The 22429-nt window shown below is 47.4% G+C and overlaps 2 protein-coding genes across 3 annotated transcripts; one reads left to right on the plus strand and one right to left on the minus strand.

The window, feature by feature from the left end:
* Positions 1–3926: 3926 nt before the first annotated feature.
* LOC101099478 (40S ribosomal protein S17-like) lies at positions 3927–4659 on the plus strand. Its single transcript, XM_045062669.1, has 2 exons — positions 3927–4323; positions 4640–4659. Exons 1-2 carry the CDS (start codon positions 3927–3929, stop codon positions 4657–4659), a joined length of 417 nt encoding a protein of 138 aa, XP_044918604.1.
* On the minus strand, positions 3991–21224 carry CSAD (cysteine sulfinic acid decarboxylase). Of its 2 annotated transcripts, XR_006600725.1 has the most exons (16): positions 19366–21224; positions 18983–19119; positions 18595–18721; positions 18422–18512; positions 17957–18063; positions 17412–17527; positions 16851–16930; positions 16493–16547; positions 8439–8555; positions 8298–8362; positions 7955–8036; positions 7311–7510; positions 7054–7105; positions 6816–6905; positions 5700–5923; positions 3991–4130 (listed from the first exon to the last, which is right to left on the minus strand). XR_006600725.1 is itself a non-coding variant. In XM_019834985.3 (15 exons), exons 1-15 carry the CDS (start codon positions 19493–19495, stop codon positions 5750–5752), a joined length of 1623 nt encoding a protein of 540 aa, XP_019690544.2. In that variant the 5' UTR covers positions 19496–21224; the 3' UTR covers positions 5033–5749. The 2 variants fall into 2 exon arrangements, 1 of the variants encoding a protein (XP_019690544.2); XM_019834985.3 differs by lacking the exon at positions 3991–4130 and having other exon boundaries at positions 5033–5923.
* Between the last annotated feature and the right edge of the window lie 1205 nt (positions 21225–22429).

The raw sequence follows: 22429 nt of genomic DNA on the forward strand, positions 1-22429 counted from the left end.
ATGCCATTGGGGCGCCTGGGTGGTGCAGTCGGTTAAGCATCCGACTTCAGCCAGGTCATGATCTCGCGGTCTGTGAGTTCGAGCCCCACGTCAGGCTCTGGGCTGATGGCTCGGAGCCTGGAGCCTGTTTCCAATTCTGTGTCTCCCTCTCTCTCTGCCCCTCCCCCGTTCATGCTCTGTCTCTCTCTGTCCCAAAAATAAATAAAAACGTTGAAAAAAAATTAAAAAAAAATGTCAATGCCATTAATGACAAAGAAGGCTGAAGAACTATTTCAATTAAGCTTAGTTCACTTTAGTTTAAGGAAACAGAAATATAACAACAAAATGCGATACATGATCCTAGCCTGGGATCTTGTACTGGAGAGGGGAAATGCCACCGTGGGCACTATTGGGACAATTGACAATTTTGGAATATGGACTTTAAAGTATAATGTCAATGTTAAACTTCCTGCATTTGATAATTGTACTATAGCTACTTAAGATAATATTTTTGTTCTTAGGAAATATGCACCAGAGTATTAAGAGATAAAGGGGCATATTGTATAAAACCCACTCTCAGATGGTTCAGGAAAAAAATGTTATAGTATGTATATAAAAGAATGATAAAGAAAATTTGTCAAAATGTGAAAAATTAATACACTTAGGTAAAGAGCATATTGGGGCGCCTGGGTAGCTCAGTCGGTTGAGTGGCCGACTTCGGCTCAGGTCATGATCTCACAGTTTGTGAGTTCGAGCCCCGCGTTGGGCTCTGTGCTGACAGCTCGTTATCTGGAGCCTGCTTCCGATTCTGGGTCTCCCTTTCTCTCTGCCCCTCCCCCTCTCATGCTCTCTCTCTCTCTCTGTCTCAGAAATAAATAAACATTAAAAAGTTTTTTTTAAATAAAAAAAGAGCATATTGAAGTTCTATGTAACTATTTATGCAGCTTTTCTGTAAGTTTCAAATTATTTCAAATGAAAAGGTGTTTTTTTTTAAAGGTACATAAACAGAAGAGAACCAGCCAGATAAGGACCTAAGGTACATAAGAAAAGTTCCAAGTATTGAGTCAAATTCTGACCTTACTGTAGCTTGCTCCTTTTCATCTACTTTCTTAAAAAGGCTCTTACCATCAACCTCAAGAGCTACCATTTCATAGGTGCCCCACGCAGCTTTTAGCCCCTCGGCCCATGGCCTCCCTATCAAGGTACCACTTTCCTTCCCTAGCTGTGTGGAGTCTGGCCGCTTGAACATTTAGACTGCTTTAAACCAAAACCAAAACCAAAGCCAAAACCAAACCAAAACCAAACAAAACCTATTCCAACATTGCACCCACCCAGGTAGGTATTCTCAACATCCTTATTTGCTGTTTGATGCAAAATACAACTTCTCCAGGCCAAGGGCAAGATGGATGTCCGAACCTGTGCATGACTTCCTTCTTCCCACAAGCAGTAAATCCACAGCCTATAATTAATAAAACGGCCCTAACACCCTCACACCTGTGAGTTTATGTACACACGACAACAGAAGCAGGCTAGGTCCATGGTGAAGAACCGAAGAAAGATGGCCTGAATTTGGCTTTGACTCCACCACTTAGAAGTTACGTGACTGAGAGCAAGTCGACTACTACCTGGAGCTCATGAGGCATCTGGTAAATATCAGACTCCATTTTAGGAAGCAGCTCCCAGAGCTTACATTCTAGTCGGATGAGACAGAAAAAAAAAATAAATAAATATATTGATAGAAGATAGATAGATAGACAGACAGATAGATAGATAGATAAACTGAAATATAGACCATGCCAGATACTGACCCATGCCATGGAGAAACATAAGGCAGGTAACAGAATAGCAGATGCAAGAACAGAAGGTGAAAATGTAATTTTTTAGTAGAATATTCAAGCAAAACTTCCCGAAGGAGATGACAACTGAACACAAATCTAAAGTCCACGAGGGTGCAAACCGCATAGAAAGATGAATTTTGAGGCAAAATGGGATAGCAGGTGCAAAGGCCCTGGGGCAGTGACATGCCTCAGGTGAGGGATGACTTCTTAAGTCTCAAGCTCTTTGAAGGCAGCAAAAGGAATTACACATAGCAGGAGCTCTGTATAAATGGTGACGGGAGAGAGAGAGAGCAGGAGGGAGACTGCCATATTGTATCCAGAGATTTAGAGGCTGAATTTCTTTTTTCGTGAACAAATCTAAGTTATTTATTTAAGCCATCTCCTGCCATAAGCAAAGGGATGAAAGATCGGTGTACGGGTCATCATTTGATACAAGTAAGGAAGGTGAACTAAAGGTACCATATACTGTTCTGGTCTGTGTGCAGAGTCATGGTCCAAACCAGGGCTGTGGTCCTCACTGGGTAGTGGTCCTCTTCACAGCAGGTCAGAAGTGGATTCACGTGAGAGTTACGGAATAGAGAGTACGATTACCATCTCCCCATGGAAAGGGCTTGGACCTGATATGGAGATGGGGGTAGGCGATGAACTGGGGTCTCTCGTGTCCTCTGTGATGCGACTTCAGGAAGATGTTCAGCCTGCTCACCCTCATGTCAGGAAGAGCTATGAAGTAGGTGAGGGCCTTCCACGTTCAAGCTGAGCCCTCCTCGCCATGGGTGTCCCTCGACATGTACCGACCTAGCAGCTCCCCCCCAAAAAAAGGTTAAATTTTTTAAAAAATATTTATTTATTTTTGAGAGGGAGGAGGGGCTGGAGGGGAGAGGATCTGAAGCAGGCTGTGCACTGACAGCACAGAGCCTCATGTGGGGCTTGAACTCAACAGGTTGGATCATGACCTGAGCGGAAGTCAGAGGCTTAACCAACTGAGCCACCGAGGTTGAATTTTGGGAATAGGAAGGTAGGGGCACCTGGCTGGTTCAGTGGGTGGAACATGTGACTCCTGATCTCAGGGTTGTAGTTCAAGGCCATGTTGAGTATTCAGCTTACTTAAAAAAAAAAAAAAGAAAAAAAAAAGATAGTAGAAGCATTAGCTTATAAAGCTAATGGAGAAAACCTGGTGATCAACTGATTCTAGGTCTTATCTTTCCAACCTTAAAAATATTTCTCAAATGGAGATGATTTAAGGATTTTGAAGTCTTTGTTTTTGCTTTCTAGCTTTGTTTTGAGTTGAAAATAAGGTGTTTTTTTTTTTTTTAGTCTGTCTTTTTTACTAAGTTTAAGACATTTTGCAGATATGTAGAACTCTTTAAGAATAGGGGTTAGAGGGGCACCTGGGTGGCTCAGTCAGTTAAGCCTCTGACATTGGTTCAGGTCATGATCTCCCAGTTTGTGGGTTCAAGCCCCACAATGGGCTCTCTGCTGTCAGCACAGAGCCCACTTTGGGTCCTCTGTCCCCCACCCCACCCCCACCTCTCGGCCTCTCCTGCACACTCTCTTCAGCTCAGGTCACGATCTCAGGGTCCGTGACTTCGAGCCCCACATCGGGCTCTGGGCTGATGGCTCGGAGCCTGGAGCCTGCTTCCAGTTCTGTGTCTCCCTCTCTCTCTGCCCCTCCCCCGTTCATGCTCTGTCTCTCTCTGTTTCAAAAATAAATAAACGTTAAAAAAAAATTTTTTTTAAATAAATAAATAAACATTTAAAGAAAAAAAAGAATAGGGCTTAGAGTTCAAATTATTAATACTCTCAAGCAACTTTATTATTTGGAAGAAGTTAAATACCATTTATAGAGTAACAAGTTTATAAGGGAATTATTAGTAATTTCTGAATAGAAAGGCTTTTTCCCCAGGCCAAATTGTCAAGAGAATTGGGTCTGCGATTTGGATGTTCTTTTGCTATGGTTTCCATCCCTATTTGCCTCTTCAAATAACTTTGGATGATTTTTACATGACCACATTATTGTTCTCATAAACGGTATTTTTAGGAACTGGAAATCTGTCACTTGTCCTTAATAATTTGGGTAGCACTGTTTCCTCTTTTACCCAACCTGCCAACATGGGCCGCGTTGGCACCAAAGCCGTGAAGAAGGCAGCCCAGGTCGTCACGGAGAGGTACACGGGTAGCTATGTCCGCACCGGCAACCGCGTGTGCAAGGAGATGGCCACTATTCCCAGCAAGAGCTCTGCAACAAGAGAGCAGGCTGTCACGCATCAGACGGAGCACATTCAGAGAGGCCCAGTGAGAGGGCTCTCTGTCAAGCTGTTGAGAGAAAAGAGAGAAAATTATGGTCCTGAGGTCTCAGCCCCGGATCAGGAGAGCACGGAGGTAGATCCTCACACCAAGGAAATATTGAAACCCTTGCACTTTGCCAGTCTGTCCGACCTGCAGGTCACTTGGCCTATGGTTGGGATGTGTTTCAAAACACCACATGGAGGGGCGCATGGGTGGCTCAGTGGGTTAGGCGTCCGACTTCAGCTCAGGTCACGATCTCACGGTCCGTGAGTTCGAGCCCCGCGTCCGGCTCTGGGCTGATGGCTCAGAGCCTGGAGCCTGCTTCCGATTCTGTGTCTCCCTCTCTCTCTGCCCCTCCCCCGTTCATGCTCTGTCTCAAAAATAAATAAACGTTAAAAAAAAATTAAAAAAAAACAAAAACAAAAAACGCCACGTGGAGCCCTTTGAATCTTTCTGCTGGGCTGTGAGATCTTCAATAAACTTTGGACAACAAAAACAAAACAACTTATGTAGCTAATTGTCTCTTTCCCAAAAAGTGACTGAAAAGCAACAGTAGTCCAGGATTGTAAGTGTGAGATGGATGTTTTGTTGCTGGGCTCTTCTTTTCTTTTTCTTTTCTTTTTTAAAAAAAAATTTTTTTTAATGTTTTTATTTTATTTTTGAGACAGAGAGAGACAGAGCATGAGCAGGGGAGGGGCAGAGAGAGAGGGAGACACAGAATCTGAAGCAGGCTCCAGGCTCTGAGCTGTCAGCACAGAGCCCGACGCAGGGCTCAAACCCACTAACTGTGAGATCATGATCTGAGCTGAAGTTGGACACTTAGCCAACTGAGCCACCCAGGCGCCCCTCTTACACCTGCCTTTAGAAAAAAAAATCCCATTCTCTATTATCTGGTTGAAAAGTAACAAACTTCAAAACATACCAAAAAATATAGTTGAAGTTTTAACTTTATTATTTCCCTATATAAAAGTAATGCATATTCATTATATAATAAAAGGGGGGAGCACAAAAGGTATAAAGAATTTAATTATAAATTACCTATAATCCCATCCCAGGGAAAACTATTAACATTTGGCATATTTTATTTTATCAGTTTTTTCCCTATGTGTGTTTGAACATAGCTCAGCTATCACTATATATAAAGTCCTGTATCCAGCTTTTTCAATATAACATTAAATTAAAATCATTTTTTCTCATATCAATAAAAATCATTTGTAAACATAATTTTAGCGACAGAGTAACATTCCATCATGTGGATGTACTGTAGTTTAAATAGTCTCCTAATACATATATATATATATATTTTGTTTATTTATTTTGAGAGAAAGAGCATGAGCAGGGGAGGGGCAGAGAGAGAGAGGGAGAGAGTTAGAATCCCAAGAAGGCTCCGCACTGTCCGCGTGGAGCCCAGTGCGGGGCTCAAACTCATAAACCATGAGATCATGACCTGAGCCAAAATCAAGAGTCAGATGCTTAACTGACTGAGCCACCCAGGCATCCCAACAGCAAATATTTCACAGAAGAGTCAGTGGGTCAACACATATAAACATTGTTAAGATCACTCTGCTCTTGATAACACAGGAAGGGAATACACACAGACAGTGAGGGTGAGGGGGGGTTGTCGAGGCCAGCAGCAAGGAGGAGGCTCAGAGGTCCTGGCCTAGCCGTTCCAGCTCATTGAGAAGGAAGTCCATATCGGCCCGGGTCAGTGCAGGGTTGGCCACAATCATACGGAAGAAGTTGCCCCGGGTCCCATGGGGCTGGTAGCCAATCATCATGGAGCCCTCCTTCACCATGCGCTCCTTGAGTACTGGGGCCACCTGTGGAAGGGGTGAGGGAACTTCCAGCTACAGCCTCAGGTCAGGCTCCCCAAGATGTCTTTCCCTCTCACTCAACCACCTTCCAGAGGGAGTCCTCACTGCTCAGCTCCTGACCTTGGCCCCAGTTCACCTCTTCCACTGCATCCAACCTGCTTGGTCTTCTCTAGCTTCTGTATCATTTCCTACCTTACCTATCTCCAAGTTGTCACACAGGCCATTTTCTGCCAAATCCTGATTGTTCCCTGACTCCCAACACTGCTTTAGTCCAACATCTAGCCTTCATCGTCTTTAACACCTTCTTCTCCTCTCTCTGAATTCCCGGAATGGTTGTGATCTGTACCTTGTGATCTACTGTGTAATTTACAAGATTGCATCAAACATATTGGTTTCAAATAGGTAACTCTAATTTTCGAAATAACTCCTCAAAGGCAAGAACATTCTTGTCCTTTCAGACCATCTGCAGCATCTAGTACCAATCTATCCTTAGGGACCAGGACATGACATATCTCCTTTGCTCTAGGAGGCCTGTCTGGACTGGCCTTATAGAGTTGTTCCGCCCCCAGCATCAATGAATAAGGCCTCAAGCGTCTGTCCTGGGCCTGAGCACCCAGCAGAACTCCCACAGACTACGTACCGCACACTGGTGACTTCTCCCAGAACATCTCTCTCTGTCTTCCTTTTGCCTTCCAAAAACATACCTTATTCCCCATCCCCACCCCCACAGAAATGAGGACAAGCTGGTGCCCTTTTACAGTTCACGTCCCCACCTCAGGAGCAAACTAGCAAAGGGACCTGCTATGCCATTCACAGCCAGCAGGGGGCAGACACACACACCAGATGCGTCACCATTCCCTCAACTGGGCTAACCAGAGCCAGAAAAGAGAGAACCTACCTTAGCCAGCCTTTCACTGTAATCTGGGTTCTCCTGCTTCCCCCGCAGGCTGGGGGGCACGAACCAGAAACACACGTTGACAAACTCAGGCTGGGAGGAATGAGGGAGGAGAAGGTGTGGGCTGTGGAAGGGGTGATGATCCCCTCTCACTGTCCCTCTTCTGCATCAGGGCTTTTTGTGTGGGACAGACTGAGGGGGGGAGGGGCAGAGGGATGCCAAAGAGCAGACTTGGTCATACCTCTATAACCAACTCAAATCCTTCTCGCTTTTTCAATTCCTCCACCAGGTACCTGGAAACAGAGAGGAAGAAATCACAAATGGAGGAGGAAGAAAGCAGAGATACAGGAACAGAAGAGACCCAGAGAATGGGCCAAGAGACCCTGAGGGCAAGAAAAATGTGAGATGCAGGGGTGAAGGCGTGGGAGCGGGGGTGGGACAGGACAGGACTGGACAGGGACCCCGGGAGAGAGGAACCCAGACCGCCACCACTCCTACCAGGCAAGGGCAAAGGCCCGGTCCACACGCCGCTCCAGCCCCTGCCCGCCCTGCGCCTTCCACATGAGCCACAGCTTCAGACAGTCTACACGGCGGCCGCACTGCACCACCTTGTCTCCGGTGTCCAGAGCCACGTCATAGAACTTGTCCTGCTGGAAGAGGTAGCTGGCCTGGGAGCCGTGGCAGCGCCTGAGCAGGTTCTGTCGGTGGGGAGAGCAGGGGGGAGGACTGTCAGACCCCACCCTCCCCACCAAGGCTCCCTCTGGAGCCGCACAGGGGGGCTTCTTAGCTCAGCCCAACCCTTCTGTCCCTGGCACCAGGCAGAACTCCTGAGATGGCTGCCAGCTGACTCAGGCCCCTTTCTCCGGGTGTTCTCCCAACACCCGGAGTTCTCCCCAAACTTGGCCCAGGAGCCCTTCAATTACAACCTCAAGCTGGACACATTTTCCTTTGCATGAAGATGCGCCCAGTGGGGGCAGGGGTGGGGAAGCACTGCAGGGGATTCGGTGGTCGAAGCTACTCAGCTTCAGACGGGACGGTGAGAAGGACACAGCAAGGCCACGACCCTCTCTGACTTGGGACAGGGAGGAAGACAGAGGTCCAGGGTGAGAGGTAGGGTGAGGACAGGGGCAGGGCAGACCCACCGAGGTATCGTGGAGAAGAAGAGCTGAGCACTGCAGGCCTGCCGCGAGGAGTTTGTGGGGATTCCAGGCCACGGAGTCAGCCCTGGGGTGGGCACAGCAAAGCCGGATCAGCCGGCTCCTCCTCAAGCTGCCCAACCAGAGCCCCCCACCCCCGCCACTCCCCCCACTCTTCCACATCTCCGGTAAAGGGGCTTTAGTCTCATGTCAGCCCAGCAGTCTGCTCTCCAATCCCCCTTCCCCCAACCCCCTTCCCTCACTCCCATCGGAAGCTCCCTAGTCCAGGACTAGTCTCTGGAGCAAGGATTTGAACGGTGGGATTCAGGAAGTAGGTGGCCGTATGCACCTCTGGATCCCATCCAGGAGATGTCTATGTGTCTGTGACAACAGGACGCTCCCACCCCAGGCAGCCTGTGGAGCAAAAGGAATAACATGGGCCTTGGCCTTGGCTCGGCCCACCCCACCCTCAGGCCTCAGTCCCACTCACATCCACGTGGAGCCACAGCCCGTGACGCTGGCACACATCAGCAATTGCCTCCAGGGGGTCAAAGGCCCCCAGCACAGTAGTGCCAGAGGTAGCACTAACCAGGAATGGCACAGCGCCCTGTGGCAGAAAAACAGGGGGGAAAGAGGCTGTGAAGGTATCGCAAAAGCTTCCAGAGGGGCGCCTGGGTGGCTCAGTCGGTCAAGCATCCAACCCTTGATACGGGCTCAGGTCGTGATCTCCTGGTTTGTGAGATGGAGCCCCTTGTCCGGCTCTGTGCTGACAGTGTGGAGCCTGCTTGGGGTTCTCTCTCCCTCTCTCTCTGCCCCTTCCCCACACACTCTCTCTCTCAAAATAAATAAATAAAAACATTTTTAAAAATTGGGGCGCCTGGGTGGCTCAGTCAGTTAAGTGTCCAGTTTTGGCTCAGGTCATGATCTCACAGCTTGTGAGCTCAAGCCCCATGTCGGGCTCTGTGCTGACAGCTCGGAACCTGGAGCCTGCTTTGGATTTTGTGACTCCTTCTCTTTCTCTCTGCCCCTCCCCTGCTTGTGCTCGCTCTCTCTCTCTCTCTCTCTCTCTCTCTCTCTCTCAAAAATAAATAAACATTAAGAGAAAAAAAAAAAAAGCTACCCAGAGCCTGGTGACGAGGTCATCTCGAAACTCTTATTGCAATGCCTGACCTAGGCCCTTTCAACCTTACAAAATGTTACTGTCTTCCTTAATATCCAAGTGAGGACACCGAGATCCAGAGCTGTTAAGAAATTTACCCCCAAGCTGAAGCTCCAGAGATGGAATTCAATCCTAGGTCTATCTGCTGGTCTATTTCCAAAGCTCATATGCTTTCAGAAAATGTTAATCTCTTAGTGGAAGATCAAAATGGTATTTATAAAATTCTAACACTACAAAAGTTTGTGAAGAAATTGAATTTCTATTTAAAAAAAATTTTTTTTAATGTTTATTTATTTTTGAGACAGAGAGAGACAGAGCATGAATAGGGGAGGGGCAGAGAGAGAGGGAGACACAGAATCTGAAACGGGCTCCAGGCTCTGAGCTGTCAGCACAGAGCCCGATGCAGGGCTCGAACTCACAGACTGCGAGATCATGACCTGAGCCGAAGTCGGACGCTTAACCGACTGAGCCACCCAGGCGCCCCTTGAATTTCTATTTAAAAAAAAATATTTTTTTAACGTTTATTCACTTTTGAGAGACAGAGCATGAGCAGGGAAGAGGCAGAGAGAGAGGGAGACACAGAATCCAAAGCAGGCTCCAGGCTCTGAGCTGTCAGCACAGAGCCCGACGCGGGGCTCAAACTCACAGACCGCGAGATCACGACTTGAGCCGAAGTTGGACACTCAACCGATTGAGCCATCTAGGCGCCCCCTGAATTTCTATTTTAAAAAAATACCACCAAGAGGGGCGCCTGGGTGGCTCAGTCGGTTGAGCGTCCGACTTCAGCTCAGGTCACGATCTCACGGTCCGTGAGTTTGAGCCCCGCGTCGGGCTCTGGGCTGATGGCTCAGAGCCTGGAGCCTGCTTCCGATTCTGTGTCTCCCTCTCTCTCTGCCCCTCCCCCGTTCATGCTCTGTCTCTCTCTGTCCCAAAAATAAATAAACGTTGAAAAAAAAAATTTTTTTTTAAAGTTAAATAAAATAAAAAAATACCACCAAGAAAAGCCCAGGCCTATATGGCTTCACTGATGAATTCTATAAAACATCTGAAAAAGAACTGATACCAGTTCTTCACAAAAAGTCCAAAAAACAGAAGAGGAACACTTCTGAATTCATCCTGTTACCAAAACCAGATAAAACATCACAAGAAAACCACAGGTGATATCTCTTTGAATATAGACACAAGACCTACAAAACGCTAGCTAATCAAAATCAGCAATGTATAAGGGGCACCTGGGTGGTTCAGTCAGTTAGGCATCTGACTCTTGACTTCAGGTCGGATCATGATCTTGCAGTTCATGAGTTCGAGCCTCACATGAGGCTCTCTGCCATCAGCACAGAGCCTGCTTTGGATCCTCGGTCTCCCTCTCTCTCTGCCCCTCCCACGCACTCTCTCTCTCCCAAAAATAAATTTAAAAGCATTAAAAAAATCAGCAACCTATAAAAAATTATACATTATGACAAAATTGATTTGTCCCAGGAGTGCAAGCTCGGAGTAGCACCCAAAAAACCAATTAATGTAATACAAGTATCAACAAAATAAAGGAAAAAAATACATCTCAATAGACACAGAAAAACATTCGGCAAAATCCAACACTCCTGCTTGATAAAACTACTCAACAAACTAGAAGGTGATGGGAATGTTCTCAACCTAATAGAGGGCAACTCCAAAAACCCCAGCTAACATCGTACTCAATGCTAAAAGACTGAAAGCCTTCCCCCCACGATCAGGAACAAGACAAGGATGTCCACTCTCCCCACTTCTATTCAACATTATACTGAGGGTCTAGCAGGGCAATTAGGTAAGAAAATAAAATAAAAAGCATCCAGATTAGAAGGGAAAAAAGCAAAACTATCTCTACTTACAAATAACATAATATTGTATCTAGAAAGTCCTAAGGAATCCACTAAAAAAAAAAACTATTAATAAATGAATTCAGCAAGTTTTCAGGGTATAAGATCAATATTAAAAAGTCAACTGTATTTTTATATATTTGCAATGAACAATCCAAAAATAAAATTAAGAAAGCAATTTCACTTATAACGCTAAGAGGAAAAAATACTTAGGAATAAATTTTAAAAAGCAGTACAAAACATATACTCTGAAAACTACAAAGCATTGTTGAAAGAAACCAAAGAATATCTAAATGGAAAGATATCCCATGTTCATAGATCTACCAGTTGAACATAATCCCTATCAAAATCCCAGTTGGCTTCTTAGCAGAAATTGACAAGCTGATCCTAAAATGCATGTGGAAATTTAAGGGACCCAGAATAGCCAAAACCATCTGGAAAAAGAACAAAGTTGGAGGGCTCACCCATCTTCATTTCAAAACTTAGTACAAAGCCACGTCAGTCAAGGCAATGTGGTCTATAGTACAGACGTGCAGATCAATAGAACAGAACTGAGAATCTGGAAATACCACCTCACATTTACTAAGGTCAACTGATTTTCATCAAGGATGTCAAGATACTGAGTTGGGGAAAAAATATTCTTTTCAACAAATGATGCTGGGACAACTGGATATCCACATGCAAAAGAAATTGTTGTCATACATAAAAATTAACTCATAATAAATTATAGAACTAAATGTAAAAGTTAAAAATATAAAACTCCTGGGGTGCCTGGCTGGCTCAGCCAGTAGCGCACGCATCTCTTGATCTCAAGGTCATGAGTTCAAGCCCCACGTTGGGTGTAGAACTTACTTTAAAAAAAAAAAAAAAAAAAAAAAAAAACTTGAGGCGCCTGGATGGCTCCGTCAGTTAAGCGTCCATCTTTGGTTCAGGTCATCATCTCACCGTTCCTGAGTTTGAGCCCCGCGTCGGACTCTGTGCTGACAGCTCTGAGCCTGGAGCCCACTTCAAATTCTGGGTCTCCCTCTCTCTCCGCCCCTCCCCCACTTGCTCTCTCTGTCTCCCTCTTTTTCAAAAATAAATAAACATTTAAAAAGTATTTTTAAAATCTTAAAAAATGTAAAACTCAGGTGGGCATGCCAAAAATAAAAATAAAAACAAATTTATAACTCTTAGATGAAAATACAGGAATAACTCTTCATGAGCTTGGGTTAGACAAAGCTTTTGTATACATGACACCAAAAGCACAAGCAACCAAAGAAAAATTAGATAAATTGGACCCCATCAAAATCTAAAACTTCTGGCTTCAAAGGACACCATCAAGGAGGTGACAAGATAACCCACAAGATGGAAGAAGCTATTTGCAAGTCACATATCTGATAAGGGACTTCTATCTAGAACAGATGAAGAACACTTACAACTGAAAAACAAAAGACAACCTAATTAAAAACTGAGCAAAGGATACAAATAGACATTTCTCCAAAGAAGTTCTACAAATGGCCAATAAGTATGTGGCAAAATGCTCAACATCATTAGTCATCAGGGAAATGCAAATCAAAACCACAGGGAGATAACACTTCACACCCACTAAAATCAAAAAGAGAAAGTGAAAAATAAAAAACAAACAAACAAATAAACCAATTAAATAATGGGCAGGGGTGCCTGGGTAGCTCAGTCGGTGGAGTGTCTGACTTCAGCTTAGGTCATGATCTCATGGGTTGTGGGTTTGAACCCCACATTGGGCTCACTGCTGTCAGCTCAGAACTTGCTTGGGATTCTCTCTCTCTCTCTCTCTCTCTCTCTCTCTCTCTCTCTCTCTTTCTGTCTCTCCCCTGTACATGCTTTCTCTCTCTCTCAAAAAAAAAATAGTAATAATAATAAACATTATAAAGAACTTTTTTTTTTTTTAATGGGCAGTGGGGCACCTGGCTGGCTAAGTCAGTAGAGCATGCAATTCTTGATCTAGGGGTTGTAAGTTCAAGCCCCACATTGGGTATAGAGAGTACTTAGAAATGAAATCATAGGTGTGCCTGGGCAGCTCAGTCAGTTGAGTGTTCAACTCTTGAGATTCCATTCGGGTCATGATCCCAGGGCCATGGGATTAAGCCCCACATCGGGTTCTGCGCTAAGCATGGAGCCTGCTTAGGATCCTCTTTCTCCCTCTCCCTCTGCCCTTTCTCCCACCATTGCACTTGCACGCTCTCTCTCTCTCTCTCTCTAAATAAACAAAATAATAATAATAATAATAAATTAATTAATTAATTAATTAAATTACATTTGGGCAGAGGACCTGAATGGACATTTTTTTCAAAGAAGACAAGCAGATGGCCAACAGACACCTGAAAAGATGCTTAACATCATAAATCATCAGGTAAATGCAAATAAAAACCACAATGAGATACCACTCATACCTCTCAGAAAGGCTAGAATCAAAAAGATACATAGAGATCTTGCCATTAGCAACAATGTGGATGGATGTAGAAGGTACAATGCTAAGTGAAATAAGTCAGATAGAAAAGACAAATACCATACGATTTCATTTATATGTGGGATCTAAAAAAAAAAAAGAAAAGAAAAGAAAACAAAAGAAGAGAAGAGAAAAGAGAAGAGAAGAAAGGAAAAGAAAAGAAAAGAAAAGAAAAGGAAAGGAAAGGAAAGGAAAGGAAAGGAAAGGAAAGGAAAGGAAAGAAAGGGGCGCCTGGGTGGCTCAGTTGGTTGAGCATCTGACTTCGGCTCAGGTCATGATCTCGCAGTTTGACAAGTTCGAGCCCCGCATCGGACTCTGTGCTGACAGCTGAGAGCCTGGAGCCTGCTTCTGAATCTATGTCTCCCTCTGTCTCTGTGCCCCTCCCCCACTCATGCTCTGTCTCTCTCTACCTCAAAAATAAATAAAACATTAAAAAAAAATTTTTTAAATAAAGAAAAGAGAAAAAAGAAAAGCAAAGCAAAGAAGAGAAAAGAAAGGGACTCTTAAATACAGAAAACAAACTGGTGGTGGCCAGAAGGAAGGTGGGTGGAGACATGGGTGAAATAGATAAAGGGGATTCAGAGGTACAAACTTCCAGTAATAAAATAAAGACGTCATGGAGATGAAAACACAGCATAGGCAATACAGTCAACAATATTGTAATAATGCATGGTGACAGATGGTGACTGCACTTATTGTTGTAAGCACTGAGTAACGTATAGAATTGTTGAATCACTACGTTGTACACCTCACAGTAATGTAACGCTGTTAATTATACTTAAATTTAAACAAATGAGGCAAAAAAAGAGAGAAATAACAAGTGTTGTTGAGGATGTGGAGAAACTGGAACACTCACACCCTGCTGGTAGGACAGCTGGTGTAGCCACTTTGAAAAACTGGTGTAGCCACTTTGAAAAACAGTCTGGTGGCTCCTCAAAAGTTAAATACAGAGTTACTGTATGACTCAGCAATTCTGCTCCCGGTACATAACCGAGAGAAATGTAAACGTATGTTCATGCAAAAACTTGTACACAAATGTTCGGAGCAGGATTACTCATAAGAGCCAAAAAGTGGAAACAACCCAAGTGTCCATCAACTGATGAGCAGATAAGCGAAATGTGGTCTATTCCATACAATGGAATATTATCCAGCAATCAAAAGAATGAAGTACCGACACACACCACAACAAGGATGAACCTTGAAGACGGGGTGCCAAGTAAAAGAAGTTCATCACAAAAGACCGTGCATAGTGTAAGTCCATTTCCACGAGAAATCCAGAATAGGCAAATTCACAGAGACACAGAGGAGCTTAGTGTTGCCTAGTAGGAGGTTTGGGGAAAACGAGATTGATGGCTAAAGGCGGCAAGGTTTCTTTTTAGGGTGATGAAAATGTGCTAACATCTATTGTAGTGAATGTTGCACAACTCTCTTAAAAACCATTGAATGCAGGGGTGCCTGGGTGGCTCAGTCAGTTAAGCGTCTGACTTCGAGTCAGATCATGATTTCACCAGCCTTGAGTTCAAGCCTTGCGTCAGGCTCTGTGCGGACAGCTTGGCCCGTGGAGCCGGTTGCTGATTCTGTGTCTCCCTCGCTCTCTGCCCTTCCCCCACTCACATTCGTGTGTGTGTGTCTCTCTCTTTTTTAAAAATATTTTTAAATTAAAAAAAAATTTTTTTTAATAAAAAATAAAGTATAACAAAATTTGTAGAGACAGTGCCACAAGGCAGAGCATAGGGAATCTAGTCAATGACACTGTAATAGTGTTGTTACGGTGACAGATGGTAGCTACACTTGTGAGTACAGTCTAACACAAACTCGTCAAATCACTGCGTCGTACACTTAAAACGAATGGAACATTGTGTGTCACCTATACTCAATTAAAAAATATATATATATGTCCATGCATGGGCAAAGCGTTTGAACGCTCAACTTACCAAGAAGCTATAAAGAGAGCAAAGAAGCACTTTATTTATTTAAAAAAAAATTTTTTTTTAACGTTTTTATTTATTTTTGAGACAGAGCGAGACAGAGCATGAACAGGGCGGGGTCAGAGAGAGGGAGACACAGAATCTGAAACAGGCTCCAGGCTCTGAGCTGTCAGCCCAGAGCCCGATGCAGGGCTCGAACTCACGGACCGCGAGATCGTGACCTGAGCCGAAGTCGGCCGCTTAACCGACTGAGCCACCCAGGCGCCCCAAGAAGCACTTTAAAAGATACTCAACGTCATTATTTCTTAAGGAAACTCGATCACAAAATGATATCACTACGTAGTTATTAGAATAGAAAACCAACAAAAACAAAGTTAAAAACCCCTCCAAATAGAAAAAAAAAAATTTTTTTTATAGAAAGTGCCAAAATGCCCTCCAAGGTGGCTGCAGTGATTCACACGGGCCCCCAGTCAGCGGGGAGTGCTGGGGCCTCCACATTTCCCACTGCTCGGAGCTGGCACAAGCCTCACCGCTGGCCACCACAGCTTCCTGGGCTTCTCCCTGCACAGAGCCTCCCAGCTCACAGAAACCTTCCACGCTGCACTTAGGTCCCCAGCATCTTCCTTCTGGTGCCACCCTGGAAACTCCACTCAGTGACTCAGGTCTGCTCCTGTCTCTTCGGGTCCAGTCCTGCCTATGGGTCTCGGCAAAGTCCCTGAGAGCAGCACAGAGTGTCCTCGCTCCCACTGATCACTTTAGCCCATGGGGGAGATGGGCACCAAGGTCAAGAAGAGGAAAGAACAGGGGCGCCTGGGTGGCTTGGTCGGTTAAGCGTCCGACTTCGGCTCAGGTCATGATCTCACGGTCCGTGAGTTCGAGCCCTGCGTCGGGCTCTGTGCTGACAGCTCAGAGCCTGGATCCTGTTTCAGATTCTGTGTCTCCCTCTCTCTCTGCCCCTCCCCCGTTCATGCTCTGTCTCTGTCCGAAAAATAAATAAACGTTGAAAAAAAAAATTAAAAAAAAAAAAAAAGGAAGAAGAGGAAAGAACAGTGCCTTCAGTAGGGAGAGCCCAGAGAACCTTCCAAGAAAAGACCAAGGGGTTCTGCTCCACTGTCCCAGCGCCCCTTACTCACTCACCTCAGCCTCAGCCAGACTGATCTGCCTCTCCAGATCCTCAGGCATCATTTTCCCTCTGGAAAAGAAAACTGAGTGGGTAAATAAGTATTGGGTTTTCTCAGCTAGGAGGCAGACCTGTTGAGAACAGGGTAATGTGGGGTTCACTATGCAGAGGCCACAATGTTGATCTTTCCCTAAGGGGAGCAAGAGGATCTCAGGGGACAGGGCTAGAGACACTGGTAGACAGAAGTGGCAATTCTGTAGGAACAGCGGGGAGAAAAGCCCACTTGGGGCATGGGCCTGAGCCCAGAACTTCTGGCAGCAGCAAGGTACACTGTGCCACGCTGGGTCTGAGCCATGTGAATGGAAGGACCTTCACCTCTCATCTGTCTTGACTATCCAGACACTGTCGGTGCCAAGTCCCAGAAAAGCAGCTCCCTTCTTAATGGAGTAATGACACTGTGGAGAAAGGCAGAGGGCGGATTAGGCTGGGGGCAAGAGGGCAGGGAGGATGGGGAAGGGAGAGACTGGAAGGGAGAGACTGGGGATGAGACCCCGTAGACCGGGGCTTCTCAAACATTCCTGTGCCCACAGATCACCAGGGTGTCTGGTTCCAATGCAGATTCAGATTCAGTATGTCTGGGCTGGGGCCTGAGATCCGGCATTTCGGACAAGCTCCCAGGTGATCCTGATTCTGCTGGTCCACAGACCACACTCTGAGTAGAAAGGGTGTGGACTATGTCCGCTGCACTCACTGTCCCTTCGCTACCTTCAGACAGAAGGCAAGGTGAACGGAAGCCTTTACTCAGCCCCTTGATTGGAAGGGAGCACCTCTGCCTGGGGGCAGGCTGGCCCCAGAAGAGATGGGTCTGGGCAGGCTGACTCAGCTGGCTGAAGATTAGAATCAGGAGGCCCAGGGTAGGTCTGAACCTCTTCCCACCTCCTTTGATGTGAAGAGCGCCAGGGGTGGCAGTCCCCGGAGGCCCCTCTGCTTGCAATCCGGGTAGCGCTGATAGCGGGCCAGGTTCATGGCATACATGTTGGAGATGGAGCCACCTGTCACGGGGAGAGTGGCAAGAGGGAGGAGCAGTGGGTCAAAACTGGAGCTTGCTGCCCCTGACCTCTCCACCCAGGAGAAATGATCAAAGAAGCATGAGACACTGGCTCCCAGGGCTCTGCAAATGGCCTGCTGACAACACAGAACAGCCCCAGGATCCGCAGATCCCCCTGACTACTCCCCTCCACGTCCTGGGCTGACCCGGGACGGTGCCTCCCCTCCCCAGAGCAGGCACTGGAGTGCTGATCCCATGGACTGCTTGGCAAACATGAGGATACAGAAGACTGGGCAGCTTCTCTCTGGTTTGGCCCAAGCCCAGCTGGAGAGGAAACAAGGAGGAGTCACCCCTCCCTGCACAGAGCATGAGAATAGTGGGAGAGGAGGAACCCTCAAAAAGGCCAGAGAGAGGCTTCCTCCTTCTCACATACCAGGACAGAAGACCCCATCCCCAGAGCTCCAGCCCACCAGGGCCCGGAGTTTCTTCAGCACCTCTTCTTCCATGAGTACGAACACCGGGGCAATTTCATAAGTGTACCTGCCAGGAGAGGGAGGGATGAGAAGGGAAAAGAGGAGGGAGGGCTGGCCAGGTCAGACTCTCAGAGGAGTAGAAAAAGGAGGTGGAGACACTGAGTGAGGAAAGGTCCAAAGGGAGGAATGAGCTGGTGACAAAGAGCCAGACAAGCAAGAATGAGGAAAAACTGAGGTCAGGAGGCATGCGAAAGCTGGGAGAAAGGGAGCCCAAAGGGTACAAGGAGAAAAACTGCCAGTAGAGATGCCAGAAGACAGGGGGCAGGGGGTGGGGAGCAAAACCATTCTCCTCCTTCCCCCAGGGCTATGTCTCCCCAAAACCCAATCCTTTGGAGGGTGGGGGAAGTGGCCTTGGGAAGACTCACTGGCTGGTGTTGAGGCTCTCAGTGATAACGCGCCCGGCCAGAGAGTGGGGATCCAACCCTGAGAAGAGCTGGTTGAAGAAGTGCGGGTGACCTGGACAAGGGGGGCGGGGAGCTCAGAGTGGAGTTGCTGGGGCGAACTCCGGCCACTCCTCCCGCCACGACCCAGGACCCACAGGTCTTCACGCTATAGCGGATCACTGCCCGGCACCGCGCCAGGATCTGCTCTGGTGCCTCGCCCTGGCTGCGCAACTCCAGATCCAGAAGCCGCTTCAGCTCCTCTGGCTCCTTCCACTCGCAGACCTAGCAAGAGAAGCAGGGGATTCTGGGGGCCCGTGGACACTCCACCGACTGGCTGCCCGAGCCACATCTCAACTTGCACTGAAAACGAGTTAGAAATATTTCCAAAGCAACTCATGAACCAGGGTAAAGACGGTGTGACCCAGGATAGAATCCCTGAGGCACCCAGTGAGACAGTGATGAATTCTGGGGAGAAGCCTGGTGGGAGGAGGACAGTTCTGAGCCAGGTGTGGTGCGCGGCAGGAGGAGGGGGAAAGGACCCACCTTCTCCGAAGCACTGGTCCCTTTCCGAATGACCTCATCCACCACAATCCCAAACACATCCCGGAGCAAGGCTTCGGCAGCCACCAGGTCCCCATCAAGGGAGAAGAGTGGTTTCAAGTCAGCCATCAGGATAAAATCTGTGAGCAAAGCAGGAGTTATTCCCTACTCAGCCTGTGTACTCCACCTGGAACTGACCAGCAAGAATCCCAACCCCCATAACAGGCCTATGGCCCGAGTCCTGCAGCCCAGCCCCAGCCTTCACTGTACAGACAAGGGCAAGTGAGGGCCCAGGGAGAAAGTCAGTAGCAACAGCAGGAAAGTTAGTGGTGAGCAGGTGGAAACTCGTGGCCACTGCCCACACAAGGCAAAGATGAGAGGCGTACCTTTCCACTCAGGTCTCCGTTCAAGTGAGCCAGAGGCAGGGCACACAACTAACTTTGAGAGTGTTAGGACCAGGACAGCAGAGGGGGTGACGTATAGGCAGCAGTCACATGACCATGAGATCACTCTCATGACCCTTGCCCCTAAGAGAACTTACAGATTTGGGACAGGGACAGCGGGTTAAGTCCCTGAATAATCATTAGCTAACATGAAGAAGGGGGAGATGAGATGAAAGGCAAAAACATTAACATCAGGGTTAAGAGAACAGCCAGCAGGACTAGAGAATGAGAGGGCTGAAGTGGGACCTGGCTGCGACCACCACGACCACAGGGAGGACGTGGGGAATGTTCAGCAGGGAGATGAGGGCAGCCGGGGCAGGAAACCGCAGCAGGTGACCCTGGAGACCGAGGGGGAGGGAGCCTGAGAGAGAGACAGGTGGAGGTGAAATGGTTTATCTCTTTGCATCCCAACCCCCAGAGGCTTTTCAGACCCATCCGGATTTCCAAAGTCCTCTCCTAGAGCGGGAAGAAAAAGGGGTTATGTTGAGGAAGCATTTTGTTAAACAAGTGTCATCCTGTGCCCCGCAGGCTGAGAGTGCTCAATACACAGAAAGCAGTTGTTTGAAGTGAGCACCAACTGTGTTCACGACAGGGTGCTGGGGACTGAGAAAGTCCCCCTGTCTGCTGGGAGGACACAGATGCACCTGCAACAGTCACAGCCCAGGGCAGGCTGGATGCGGCCCCCACGGGCTATTGAGGAAAAGAGGAGATGGGTGGAGGCTGAAGGCTGGGGAAGATGTGTAGTGGGACTGGGGCTGAATCTTGAAAGTGGGCAGGAGAAATGGGATTGGCGAAAGTGGGGGGTGGGGGTGGGGAGAGGCATTCGGGGACAGGGGGCTGCCATGAGCTAACATGGGAAAAGAGTATGGAAGGTCAGTGAAGGCGCCAGGCTGGCTGGAGGGAGGTCTGCAAAGATGATATGGGAGCAAAGGCAGGGTGGGCAGGGCTGCATGATGATGGGGAGGCTTGAGTGCCACCTAGGCCCAAGGATCTGGATTTTATCCTGCAGAAAACAGAAGGCCATTGAAAGACTCTGTGGCATGGAATAATGTGATGAAAGTGACGCTCAGAAGACCAGTATATGGCACAGGGTTGCAGAATTAACAGGGCGTTGCTGCAAACCAGGCAAGAAGTGATCCACATTTGAATAAGGGTGGCGTGGGTAGGAAAGGATAGAGGAATGAGGAGGTCAGCCCAAAGTGCTGATGAACTGCTAGAACAGAGAGCAGATTCAAGAGTCAGGGTACAGCTAAAGCCTTGTGATGGGCTCCACTCCCCATGGGAGAGAATGTTCGGAGAGATGGTCAAGGAGAGGGGAAATCCAAGGCTTAGGAACCCTCGCCCCAAATGAGGGGGCGAGAGGATCCAGGAAACATGAAGAGGAACCTTCCTCAAAGTGGGCTGCTCTGATATAATCTGTCAACAGCTGCTGGAACCCCGCACTAGTTGAAAACACAGGTTCAAGGGACCGTAGTGGTCCCACCCTTAAACTTTCCCTCAGCAGACTGGGTTTGGGGAAAATAGGAGAGCTGACCCAGGCCTTGCGAATGAAAGAGTCAATCCTTCATCAATGTCACTTTAGCTCTCCTGACAGGTGGCAGCTGTGGGGTGTTTGGGTGGAGAGACTTGAGGGAGAGAAGCAGAGGAAGACAGCACTTACTATATGCCACCCTCTACTTAATATGTATTATCATCTTTGCAACTGTTTAGGGTAAGTTTATTACCCACATTTAAATTTTTTTTAATGTTTATTTTTGAGAGGGGGGTAGGGACAGAGAGAGAGAAGGAGACACACAATCTGAAGCAGGCTTCAGGCTCTGAGCTGTCAACACAGAGCCCGACACAGGGCTCGAACCCACAAGCAGTGAGATCATGGCCTGAGCCAAAATCAGACCCTTGACCAAATGAGACACCCAGGTGCCCCTATTACCAACATTTAAAGGTGAGGAAGAGGTACCTCTAAGATTCCAGAGGTACTATGTATATCACTTGTTGAGATCACGCAGCCGGCATGTGGCCAAGCTGGGTCTGAACCCACGTGTGTCAGGCTCTGAGGCCCCTGCTCCTAACCATTATGCTCGATTGCCTCTCACGCGGCTCTCTCGGGCACTGAGTTTGCTGTGGTGCAAAGACCACTGGGCCAGAAGTGAGAATGCTTCAGGGCTTCAGTGTCTGTAAGATAAGGGGTTTTCAAGACAGAACCCCCAAGGCATCTACTGGTGTTCACAGGAGCTCAGTGTGGGTAGAAAACAGGTTGCCAGGTTTGTAAGGAGGGAACAGCTGGTGAGCAACGAGAGACCCCTGCCAGGAGGGAGGCTTTTCCCAAAGCTCGGAAGAGAGGGTCTACAGGGAAGACTGTGTGTGGCCGCCTTCCCAGCACCTGCTTTACCCATTCCACCTCAGTCATGGCTCAGAAATGAAAACTGGAGGTGAGGGCTCTAGCACTCCCAGTTTCCTCCAGGGATAAACGGGGAGATGAGACATCACTACCCTTGTTCCCCATACGCAATCCTGCCCTGGGAACCTTAGAGAGGGAAGGGCCCCAGCCTGCAAAGAGTTTTTCTTTTTAAAAGGAAGAAGGACAAAAGCAAAGAAACATGAATGGAGTTAGGAATAGGGCCTTAGCCCCTAGCTGAGAAGATGGTGGTAGGAACAAGTAGCGTTTGTTAAAAAAATTCACAAGTTTCGGGGCGCCTGGGTGGCGCAGTCGGTTAAGCGTCCGACTTCAGCCAGGTCACGATCTCACGGTCCGGGAGTTCGAGCCCCGCGTCAGGCTCTGGGCTGATGGCTCAGAGCCTGAAGCCTGTTTCCGATTCTGTGTCTCCCTCTCTCTCTGCCCCTCCCCCGTTCATGCTCTGTCTCTCTCTGTCCCAAAAATAAATAAACGTTGAAAAAAAAATTAAAAAAAAAATTCACAAGTTTCTTCCAATTTCATGGGATCTCTAGTCCATCGACTCCTCTAACCATCAACTCCCACACCTGTATTCCTTTCACTTTTGCAACCCAG

Source organism: Felis catus, chromosome B4 (genome assembly GCF_018350175.1).
Source record: "Felis catus isolate Fca126 chromosome B4, F.catus_Fca126_mat1.0, whole genome shotgun sequence".
NCBI classification, from domain to species: domain Eukaryota; kingdom Metazoa; phylum Chordata; class Mammalia; order Carnivora; family Felidae; genus Felis; species Felis catus.